This window comes from Exophiala bonariae (assembly GCF_035927105.1).
Source record: "Exophiala bonariae strain CCFEE 5792 chromosome Unknown scaffold_6, whole genome shotgun sequence".
Classification (NCBI taxonomy): Eukaryota; Fungi; Ascomycota; class Eurotiomycetes; order Chaetothyriales; family Herpotrichiellaceae; genus Exophiala; species Exophiala bonariae.
In genome coordinates, this window is record NW_027042481.1 from 324,730 (window position 1) to 336,609 (window position 11,880).

Below are 11,880 nucleotides of genomic sequence, written 5' to 3' on the forward strand. Positions count from 1 at the left end.
CCTGACGGTAACAGCTTAGGCGGAGGAGGCTACCTCCAAAGGTTGAGCCCCGAATCGAGTGCACCAAGCGGACGGAGCTATCGGTAGCGGAGATGCTAATGCAGGTCCCTCATGCCTCGGACTGCGTTAGGCTTAGATCAGAGCATGTGGGGGTGGTGCCTCCCAGGGGCTACAGTTGTGCCTGGGGGCTAAAGTCGCCCGCCCAAAGCCTCCAAGATCTGGCGAAATGAATGATTTGGAGTCTTTTGGAACTGTCGAATGCTCATCTTCACCGAGCTCGATTGTTGAAGATAGCACAACACGATTGCTTATTATTGACAGACGTCTGAGTCCGACCTGTCTCGGGTAAAGTTGTAGCCGCGTTGTCAGGCGGGAGTTTTGACACAAATGATCAAAGGTATGCATCGACCTGAGGTTCTTTATCAGATTCATCGATGTTAGAGCGTGACTTGTATTGTCTGTCCCACCGTTTCGCTTCCTTTGTCGTTGGAGGTGAGTCTCTCATCGAGGTCCTAGTCCCTACATTTGATCCCTAATAATGACAATTATTGTCTTTGTTGTAGCCAACATCATCTTCAGCGGCAGCGACAGCGACAGCGGCAGCGGCATGATATTTGGATGTTTGGACTTCTCTGAGGAAGATAGAAGATTCTGTGCCTGGGGCTAGTGTCTCTTGGTTAGTGCTAGTGCTCATCCAGATACGAAACATCCCTGTCCACAACCTCGAGTTTCCGGAATCTCTTCCACCCCCTAACCCTTGCATGCACCTTGAATCAGATTCCCTCCTCTTTTCTGAATCCATACCCACGGCCATACCCCGTATATGCTGCACATCACCTGCACTTTGCATACACATACTCGCATTCGCCGCAGAGGAGTTCTGTTCCATCCTTCGTTGCTTCCCACCCAAACTCCCCTTCCACGACGCGGCTTTGATCGCGTTGCTCGTGTAGGGACCACTTCGATTCCTCCAAAAGTCATGTCCTAGTGGACCTTGCGCAACCACGCCATCTTGCCGACTTCAACTCGTGCGACACTCATCTGGCACCCCAGCTACTAGCTGTCTCAGACGTCACTTGAGACTGTATCCATTTTTCTCCATCGCAGACTTCATATAAAGCATCATGGCCACGGTTCAATCAATGCCCGCTACCATACCGCACCCTCACAGCCCACGAAGCCCGACTTACAAGCCTGTCAAGCCTCGCGACGACCCCTCCTCGGCTTCAGCGTCCGTTCCCTCCTCACCCAGCCAGAAACCCCACACTGCGCCTCCAGCGTATGGAGCACAAGCAAGGAGGAATATGGCAGAGTCAGGCACCTTCTTCACCGACTCTCCATCCATAGACAATACCCCGGAGGCCGATGATGTTGAAGATCCCCATGATCTCTCCTTCTCGTCCAACCATGTCCTACGTGCTTCCATGGTAGACAACCTGGTCATGTCACTCGATCAGTTCAGTGGTCCGTTTGACGAGTCACCCTACGTCCCTCGGAGCAACAGTTATGATACGGGTACCAAAGAACTGCGTAAAAGAGGCCATACCTTTTCATCCTCGGTCTCCTCGGAGGGAGATGTTCATGACTTGAGGAGCATGCCCAAGGCACCGGAGACCGTCCCCCGCATCCCAGTTCGCAACAGTGTAAGATACCCAAAGAATGTTCAGCGACTACCCAGCATTTTTGGCGAAGACGAGGATTCGGTACGCTCCAAAGTCTACGACGCTCAACGAGCTGCTCAGCCTGGACACCCGAGACGAAAGAAGAATCACTCCGCTGGTGCCAAAAGCAACGGGAGCAGCAACTCCTCCAGTATCGATCTCGGCCATCTGGCAAGTCTGCAAGGCCGACTCGGTGGGCCAGGAAATCGTCGATCACGAAGTTTTGACTTTGGCACCAGACAACGTGTTTCTCGTGCGTCAAAGGCATCCGTGGATGCTGATGGCGCTCCCATGCCTGTTATATTTGCAGGCCCGGAGGCCCGAGAAGCGCCTGGCGGGATAACGGCACTGCCTATTATCCGCAAAAATAGCACAAAATCTTCCAAATCTGCCTACACAAAGAAGGCCCGCTCAGGTGCACTAGGGACTGCAACGCTCAGAAATGATGCAGTGCCACAACTACCATCGATGAAAAGCGTTCCAGGTCTAAGCACAGCGTCGCACGAATACAAGTATGGCTCGTCGCCACATGAGTCTGCGCCGGTTTCAAGGCCAGGATTCTTTCGTCGTGTGTTTGGCTCATCAAGGAACACAATCTCTCAGCCAGACTCTAGCTTACACTCACACCTTTCCCTCCATAGATCACATGGTCGATCGACTCCTGTACAAGACGATGTCCCAGCTCCCGGCACACCCCCAGCGAGAGGCCAGAGAACCGTTCGTCGAACCTCGACAGACGCTTCTGCTAACAAGGAGAACCAACCTGTCATTACGAAGAAGCCATCAGCATTCTTCCGTCGGAGAAAGAAGTCCGTCTCAAACGTCGTGCCACCGCCACTTCCTCTGACTCTGAACAACGAGTTGAAATCGGACGCAGAACCTGCCAGTGGAACGAGTCCTGTCAGTAGCTTGCGAGCATTCATGGATCCTTATTTAGGAGAGGAATTGCCTCCTGTTGCTGGCGGCGCTCATGTTCATGGTCGAACAAATTCACTGCAAGGTTTCTATACCAAGCCAGCACCGCCCCCTGTATTTACACTACCAAAAGACACGGGCAAGCGTCCTAAAGGTCATGCCAGGACAGAATCTCACAGCAGTAACAAAACCCTGAAATCTAATCAAAAGCCAACTGCCACCCTACGTATCCCGCACCAGGACTCATTCTTAGCCGATAGCAGCAGCACTGGTAGTACGGAAGATTCATCACGGATATCGCCCTTTGATGGCGCACTGAGTTCCGATAGCGATCGACCTGCTGTCAGAGCCCGTCATTCTGTCAATGACCTGCGATTGGAGCCCTCTGGATCGTACAGCTCCCTACCGGGCCCGAGTACAGATCCCAGGAAGTCAACCCTACGGCAAAGCTCTTGGAAGTCGGATAAGACTTCGTTATCAGCTACAGCCAAGGCGCAGCCACAAACACAATATCGTGAGAGCGGGGAAACACTCGGTAGCAAATCATCTCTGAACGTGAAACCAGCAGTATTAATCCCGCCACGACAAGGATCTAAACATTCCACGATGGACTCTGCCTCGGACCTGAGCGAATACAAATCTGCTCCTAGCACACCTCTCATTATCGAAACACCAGACAACGGGATTCTGTATGCCCCGTCACATACTCTCCGGCCGAGCCTTTCTGGAGTCCAGGTTTCCGATCACAAAGCCAAGGCCCAGCAGATCTTTGATAACACTGACGAAGAAGTGGACTCGTCCAATGCTGGCCCGTGGCTTGGCGAGGCTGGACCTGACCGAGAGCATGTACGAAAGGCGTACATGGAATTGTTTGACTGGGTGAATCAGGACATCCTGGAATCACTGCGGGGTCTCTGCGATCGTGTCGCATTGAAGGGAGAAACACAGCAAATGGACAGAGTTCTGGACTCTTTCGCCAGAAGATGGTGCGAGTGCAACCCTGCACACGCTTTTCGGTCGAGTGGTAAGTTTAGATCCCTGGTGTCTCTGTCCTCCGGTTAACAGTCGCAGATGTGGTGCACACAATATGTTATTCGATACTTTTGCTCAATACGGATCTGCATCTCGCCGATATTGGGCAAAAGATGACGAAGGCCCAGTTTGTACGAAATGCACTCCCGACGGTCAAGCAGGTAGCTCAGGTCAAAAATGTTGACGATATAGCACGTGGCTTGTCGGTCGATTCGAGGACGAACGCATCCAACCACGAAGAGTCAAGCGGCACCCGGACGCCCAAGAGATCCATGGAGCCTTCTAGTCAAGCTCAACAGCAGGCTTCTGAGAGTCGTGTGGATACGGGCACTGGGAGAGCATGGGAAGCCCAAATGGAGTCTGTGCTCCGAGCCTTTTACAATTCCATCTCACAGGAACCCTTGCCACTTTTTGGTTCCCCTATCGATCCGAATGTGCATCTGAATGCACCAAATAATTTCCTGACAATTGGAACCAATATGCTACGCCGGACACCGAGTGTCTTGAGCAAAGCGCATTCTGAAACACATCGGGGACGAGTAGGTGGTGAAAGTAAGTCCCTCGGAGGGAGATGGATGACGAAGACTCGATCGAGGCCTCGGTTGCCATCAGCTCCTGGTTTTGGTTCTAGTAGAACCAGTGTCGACGAACAATCATCCACCTGGAGCCCCTCAATGTCGAGTACCTGGAGCAAGGTATCGTTGGGTAAGACACTCACATCGATGTCGGTGGATTCTCTAGGGACCGAGGCCACACACAATGACTACCAGTCCTCCATTGGTTTTGCCAACGCTTTGAGTCAAGCCATTATTCGGGACGATCAAATGGATTTCCCGGTTGATGAGAACATCAAAGCGGGTGCCTTGCTCGAGGATGAATCTCTAGAACTCAGTGGTGCGCCATGGGCCAAGGAAGGCATCGTCAAGCACAAATGCCACCTGGAGGGCGTGGACAAACGATCCAAGGACCGGAACTGGAATGATTGCTTTGCAGTGATTGAGAAAGGATGGATGCGATTATTCTCTTTCTCAATGACGGCCAAGTCGCTTCGAAATAAGGCCCGCACCCCTCGAGCAGGTGCCGTTGTGGGAGGGGGCAACTGGCAAGATAATGCGGAAGAAGTGTGGAAATTTATGCTGCGTCATACTATTGCCAGCTCGTTGCCCCCTCCAGGATATTCCAAGGCCAGGCCATATGTGTGGGCTTTGAGTCTACCGACGGGTGCAGTCCATCTCTTTTCAGTGGGAACTCCAGATATTGTCAAGGAATTTGTCCACACAGCCAATTTCTGGAGTGCTCGTTTGTCAAAGGAGCCAATGATGGGTGGCATCAGCAACATGGAATACGGCTGGAGTGACGAAGTTGTCAATCGAGTCCTGGCAGCGTCTGAGTCCCACCCCGCCCTTAACAACGTCGGTCTGAATCCTCGACCCAGTACCCAGATGTCAATGCGGAGCTCAATGGACCATGCTGGTGGGGTGCGTCCTAAGCTTCCTGGGGACAAGGCCCATATCAAGGAATGGAATCCTCCACAGCAATCAATGTTCGCTTCACAGCTACTTGAAGTCGATCAACTGAGAGCGCTGCAGACATACGTGAGCAACGTGGAAGAGGAGTTGCAGAAACACAATGAGCTTCGTGGACTGATGCTACTTGCCTTTACGACCAAACATCCAAACTCAAACAAAGCAATGAACAACTGGGAGAAGAAGAGCAGCTATTTGCTAAGAGAGATTGTGAAATTCCGCACGTACATCGACACGCTGCAGAATGCAGAGGCTACAAAACAGCGGATTTATGCCCTGCGGAAGCAGGAGGACGAGGCACAGCGGGCAGAATTGGATGAGAGAAACTCCGTGAATGCCTAGAAAAAAGGATCATAGCAATCACAGCAATGAAGAGACGCTGCGCAGGACACGAAAGTATGTGTTTATCAATGCGTATGAGATTCCTTGTGTATTTATATCACGACTTATGATTTATGTGGTGACGGAAAGGAAAGGGGGCATGAGCTTGGGTACATACCTAGTATAACGCGGGTTTACGTTGTGGTACAGAAGAACAGTGGCAATCGACCACATGCATGGATTGAGCGTCCGTACACAATGTGTGGCGGCTGATAGGAAGGCAATAAGTAATACGAAGGAGATGCTGACAAGGCTCGATTTCACATTGGGAGTTTAGGTGAATTCGGTTAAACACCCCTGGGGTTCTCGACCCCTGAAGCAGTGTATGTCATGGCATTGAAAACAATAGCAACACCCTGCACAATTCGATTGATGGCGCACCCGAAACAGGACATGGTGGACTCCTTTATCTCAAGGCCGTGAATGAAGCCGCGAGGGGGGGCGCCCGTTTTATCTCTCCAGTTAAGTAAGTGGGCCACCAAAGCAAAGAGACTGCCTAAGAGCGCGTTAAGTCATACCCGCAGAAGACCCCTAAGTGCCCGCTAGTCACACCTAGCTCTATCTGCGTAGGGGTCATCTATGCCTAAACCAAACAAAGTGAGCAGCCGGAAGTCGCTTGCCCGGGGTCAACAGTTACGCTAAGCTTCCTCTTCCGCATTCTCGTAGTTTCAGTTTCAGGGAGGTGCACCAGATGACCTTGTTACACACAGAGTCTGCACATTCAAACCTCGACCATGCACTTCTCATCCCTATCGTCGCTTTACATCGACCAGACTTGATAACGACCCATCTATTATCGATTCGCGCATCTCGGGAGTTGGTGTTTCTCCCCTTCTCAGCAGTCCGCAAGCCATCGCAGTCAAAACAACGCGCTCTCGTCATTCCGCGCGTCAAAAGTCCGTTCTCTCCACACCACCTGCAGATGTGCACAACACGTCCCATCAGAGGCACGAACCACTTCGGCCCATGATTTTTCAATCAACCTGTACGAGTACGGCAGGAATTGGCTCTACAACAATAGCCATTGAAGACCGGCCTTGAGCCTTCAGACCATCGTCATGTCGTCTTCGATCCTATCCTCGTCCTCGAGGCCCCAGACTGCGCGCCGTTCGTCTAGAGTACCCGGCGGGTTTGATCCAGACGACGAAGACGACGTGTCACCTGCAGGAAGTGTCAACAATGATTCGTACAGCGATTCCCGCGATACCTTTTCCCTGCCCCCGGGCCCGCAAGACCCAAGTAGCCTCCTGCAGCCACTTGACGAAAATACAAACATCGAATTACCTGCCAACATGACTTTGGACGAAAGCGCCATGCACAAGAAACTCATGGACATCGAGTCCAGTTTTATTCCCGACCCATCGCAATTAAACAGCGAAACTTCACAAAGTCCCGGCGCCGACGACACCCACCAGTTTGGCGTTCTGAACAACAACGTCGCAGTGCGGAAAAAGCCCCTTCCCATTCAGATCTCTTATAACCAGCGAAACACACAAACGTATCTCCTTCCTGGCCCAGTCGAAACTCACTCTCCACGCACACCGCCTGGCGGCTATAAAACTCCGGCGCCTGAACAGTTGGAATTTCACGATATGGATGATGCAGAAGATGCCACGCCACAAATCCCAAATACCTCCGCTCTCGAAAACATGTCCTCCTCTCCTACCGCTGCTGCTACCGCCCGGACATTAACAAGAGTGCAGTCTCTGGCGACCATGGGTGGGTACGAGACTGCCAACGAGCAGGAAGATGGGAATGAGCCAGATGATGATGTGCCTGTTATAAGTAAAGAGAGCGTTCTTTCGCAAGAAGATGTCGATGCCACCCCTAGGAAGGATGACACACAATCTGACACCAATCACCGGTTCTTGGAAGTTCCAGGTAGTGCTGATGGACAGCAGGAAAGTTCAGACGGAGGCGCTCGACCCTCAAGAAGACCTCGATATCTACATAAGCGGTCGTCTCAAGCCCGTTTGTCGTACGATTCAGTGGCCAGCTCCAATACAGACGCTAGTGACGCCACTCTTGGAGCCGATTTTGCCCTACAATCAGGCGGCGCAGTACCAGACTCTCAACGAAAAGCCAGAAATACAATATCGCGGCAAGCTAGTCTCGGAAGTATGATGTCTGGTATTTCAGGAATGAGTGATGATGATCGAATGCAGCGACAGATCAGCGTACCTGATCTGAGTACCCTAGAGGAAGAGAGCCCCAGATCTAACAAAGCTGGTGGTCTTCTGACTCCAAAGGCTTCGACATTCAGTTTCAACATGCCCACGGATACGGTCATTGCGAATAATGTTCGGGATCTGGAAGTTCCCGGTACCTTTGCGCGCCAATATCGGCAAGAACGAAATCTTTCACCGGAGAAACCTACCATCATCGGCATGACTCCAGGCCCTAAACGAGGTCTGACATTGAAGGAGCACAGGAGCACAGTCGAAAAGCTCGGAAAGGAGAATTTTGACCTGAAGATGAAAATCCATTTCCTAGATCAAGCACTTCAGAAACGGTCTGAAGATGGTATCAAGGAAATGATCACAGAAAATGTACAATTAAAGTCCGATCGCCTGAGGTTGGAAAAAGATAATCATAATTTACGAAAGCAAGTTCGAGAATTGCAGAAGAAACTCGATGAAAGTGGTGAGCGAGAATCGCCCACTGCAGATCAGGGATATGGGACCGATGAAGAGAGGAGTCCGACCGCCGAGGAAGAGGTGCTATACCTTCGTGAACGCGTCGAAATCACCGAAATCGAAATTGAGAAATTACGATCAGAAAACATGGCCAAGGAATCTGAAAAGCGAAGGTTAGCTGAAATGGTCAAATCCCTGGGTGATACCCGCGCTGCAACTTCAGACGTCGGATCGCGTGAAGAACGTGATATGTGGAAAGACATGCTTGAAGCCGAGACCATTGCTCGAGAACAATCTGAAGAAGACAATAAGAGACTGCGGGAGGAAAATCAGAAACTCAAAAGTGATTCTCTCACCCAACCCAAGTCACTGTCTCGGAAGTCAAGAATGGGAGGTTCAGTGGTGTCTCGCTCTAGCAGCTTTGAGGCTGCAAACGCACAACAAGCGGCCGAACTTGACAGACTCAGGCATGAAGTTTCGGAGCTACAAAAGATGATCGGCGCCCAAGCTTCGACATTGACGTCCCGCAATAAGGAGAAGGAGCGACTGTATCAAGAAATTGAAGATCTGAAATTGGGGCGAATGGGAGGTCTGCGATCTGTTGCAGGTGACAGCATTCTCGACAGGTCTGCATCGAGAGCAAGATCCCATTCACGCGCTAGCAATGGAACTCGCGTCTCACGCTTGAGTGATCAAGAGCGTGAAGGCCTTGAGACCAGAATCAATGAACTTCGAGATGAGCTCTCTCAGCTCAAGCTTGAGAACCAGAATCTCCAAAACCAATTTGACGAAGCCCTTGCTGAACTTGATGCGGTTGATGCTCAGGCGCAAGCCGATGCCGACCAATTCAACGAAGAACTTCACTTACTTACCCAAGAACGCGATAATGCTCTCCGAGATGCGGAGGAACAAGATCACGCCTTTCAAACCCTCAAGACCGAGGCTCAAGAAGAGATCGACGGAATGGGCGACGAACTTGATGCTAAGGTGGATGAGTGCAACAGACTCGATCAGGAGGTCAAGGCCCAGATCGAAAATATCAAAGCTCTTCAGGCCGAGATGCGATCTGCTGCTGAAGGTCTAGTTCGACTGGAAGAAGATGCACAGCAAAATCTTTCGCGCTATCAATCTGTCAAGGCTGAGCTCGATGATGCCAACAGGGAGCTTGAGAGCCTGGAGAAGAACTTGTCCGAAGCGGAAAGTAAAATCCAGCGTCTGACCGTTCAACAAGAGAGCAGTCATAATGAGATTGCTTTCCTCCGTGAGGAGCAAGATGGCGATAAGATCAAAATTGGAGATCTCGAATCACTTCTCAAGAAAGTTCATCTTAATTTGGAGTCTGAAAGGGAGAAGAGTAGGGACCTTGAACGACGAATCGGTGAGGAGCGGGCTCAAAGAGAGGCAGTCGCCAGCCAAGAGAAGCAAGATGTTCAAAGAATCATCAATGACCTCAATCGGGAAGCTACTGGGACGAAAGACGAGCTTCGGAGAGTTCGCAAAGCACTTTCGTCCCGTAATATTGAAGCGGATGCCTTCAAGGATCGCCTGACGGAGTTAGAGGAAAGCCTACGGAACATTATCGGTGATCCGAATGCTACGAGGTCAGCCTTGATCGGTGCGGTTGGCAGAATGAGTCGAGATCTGGAGCAAACGACAATGGATCTTGCTTCCGTCAAGAGTCGACTTGAAGAAAGTGAGAGCCTCCTCGCTGACCGCGATGCACTACTTGAGTCAACTAGTCATGAGTGCCGCAGGTTGGCAGATGCGTTTGAAAGGGAGAAACAAGGCCGCCGACAAGACAAGGTTGATTTTGAACGTGCCAATAAAGGCCATAATTCCACCACTCGAGCATTGACCAATTCGTCTGCAAGGATCGCTGAACTGGAAGGCCTCCGACAGACCGATCGGAAACGTATGGCGCAAATGGAGGGTCAACTCAAGGAACAACTCACCGAGCGCAACCAGATCCTGCTAAATCTATGGAAGAAGCTGTCTGCAATGTGCGGACCAGACTGGGCTCACAACAACAGTCTCATCAATGGCAATCTACCCTCCCAGGAAGTGATTGGTAACATGCTTTTCTGGCCTGGCTTTAGTCGAAATCTGCTGCTAGCGGCTAAACAAGTGGAAGGAACTCTCTCTACCTTCAGAGACAAAATTCGACGAGTTGAGCGCGAGCTGTATAAAGAATATCAAGCTCTAGAGCAAACGCTCGAAGTTCGAACTCGCAAGCTCGAACGAATCGAAGAGAGCTGGGAGAAGATGAAACTCAAGATGAACGAGATGGAACTGCATACCAATGCCGAAACTGTACCACGGACACCGAGATCGGGCAGGACTCCAGAAATCAGCAAGCTCAAAGGTGAGAACAGATTGCTAAAGGCGGAACTTCAGCTACTGCAACAGCAGCAAGCCCATCACAATATGCATCAGCGACGAGACCGAAATGAGAGTCGAGCTTCGGGATATTCCAGTGTCATGTCTGGTGAAGGCGTCAACCAGAATCTCGATGGTGCAGTTAATGGTGTGGTTGGAGTCCCGACCCGTTCATCCAGCATGAGACGAAGTCGCAACATGGAACTGCAACGACATCACACCACCGGTATCGTAGAACACCTCGCCAGTATGAACGGAGAGGTCATCTCGATGCGCTCGAATTCAATCTCGAGCCGAAATTCAGGTGTGACACAAAGCGAGAGAGAGCGCGAGCGCGGAGGACTCATGATCCCCGCCGGGCCGTTCAATGCCCCAGTCAACGGAAATTTTGCACTCCCCCCACCACCTCGAGAAGCTCCACCCGCACCACCAAGCACAGCATCCGGCTCGGACATCGCGAGCATCACGACAGCCATCACCGCCGCTGGCGGACCCGGCGGCCCTGGCGCAGAGAAATGGATCCACCGGCTTAGAGAGCTGGAACGGAGACTGAAGCAGGAGCGCGAGGCTCGCCTCTTAGATCGCAGCGGTGCTAGGAAGCGCCTCGAAGAACGCGACGCCGTCAACGAAGAGCTCAGGCGCGAGTTGGAACGTGAGCGTGTCAGGAAGAGCACCGACTCAACGGCTGCAGAGGCGGCTTCGGGGCGTGCATTTCCCTTCCCCGCCAGCGAAGCCCAGCCTGTTGAATTGGAAGGCGGCGGCGGCGGCGGCAGCGTTCGTGGCGGAGAGAATGGAATTGTGACCGGCGTTGGGAATGGCAATGGGAATGGAAACAACAACGGCAGCGGAAACGGGACCAAGAAGCGCTAGGTTCGTTCGGTCCATTTGTCTTGGGCGGCTGCTCAGTCTATCTTACCTCGGAAGAACACGACCGGCAAGGTCAAGCACAGCGGCAGTGGCCATAAAGTCCGCGATGCGTTTCGGCTTCCTACAACTATGAATATGAAGAAGGCTCAGAAGGACGCTTCCGGTGGGAAGCAAATCTGAGAGAAAGACATGGCGTCTTCTCTTTATTCGGTCTGCGCTGCTGCTAAAGAGCGAGAGGTTGGTCCTCTCACCAATCGCAACTGGTGGCTTGTGACATCGATGCTGGCATTGCATTGCGTCGAGACTAGGGACGACATGTTTCTTTTGGATCATTAGGTATCCCTATGTGTGGATCTCTGTATCATTACTACTACTTACTTACCTACTTGCTTATTGATCGTCACGTCACGTCACAGGCAGACTGTGTATGTACTGTGTTGTGTGTATGCTATGCAAATATGCTATGCTATGTATGCTATTGGCATA

At 51.6% G+C, this 11,880-nt stretch overlaps 2 protein-coding genes across 2 annotated transcripts; both read left to right on the plus strand.

Annotated features, from left to right (window-relative positions):
• Positions 1-1,124: 1,124 nt before the first annotated feature.
• LTR84_011578 (uncharacterized protein) lies at positions 1,125-5,476 on the plus strand (the record flags this gene model as incomplete). Its single annotated transcript, XM_064855107.1, has 2 exons — positions 1,125-3,600; positions 3,648-5,476. 2 exons carry the CDS (start codon positions 1,125-1,127, stop codon positions 5,474-5,476), a joined length of 4,305 nt encoding a protein of 1,434 aa, XP_064708696.1.
• Positions 5,477-6,573: 1,097 nt separating this feature from the next.
• Positions 6,574-11,397, plus strand: LTR84_011579 (uncharacterized protein; the record flags this gene model as incomplete). The annotated part of the gene is made up of 1 exon (XM_064855108.1): positions 6,574-11,397. The coding sequence occupies one exon, from the start codon at positions 6,574-6,576 to the stop codon at positions 11,395-11,397; it is 4,824 nt and encodes a 1,607-aa protein (XP_064708697.1).
• Positions 11,398-11,880: the final 483 nt, after the last annotated feature.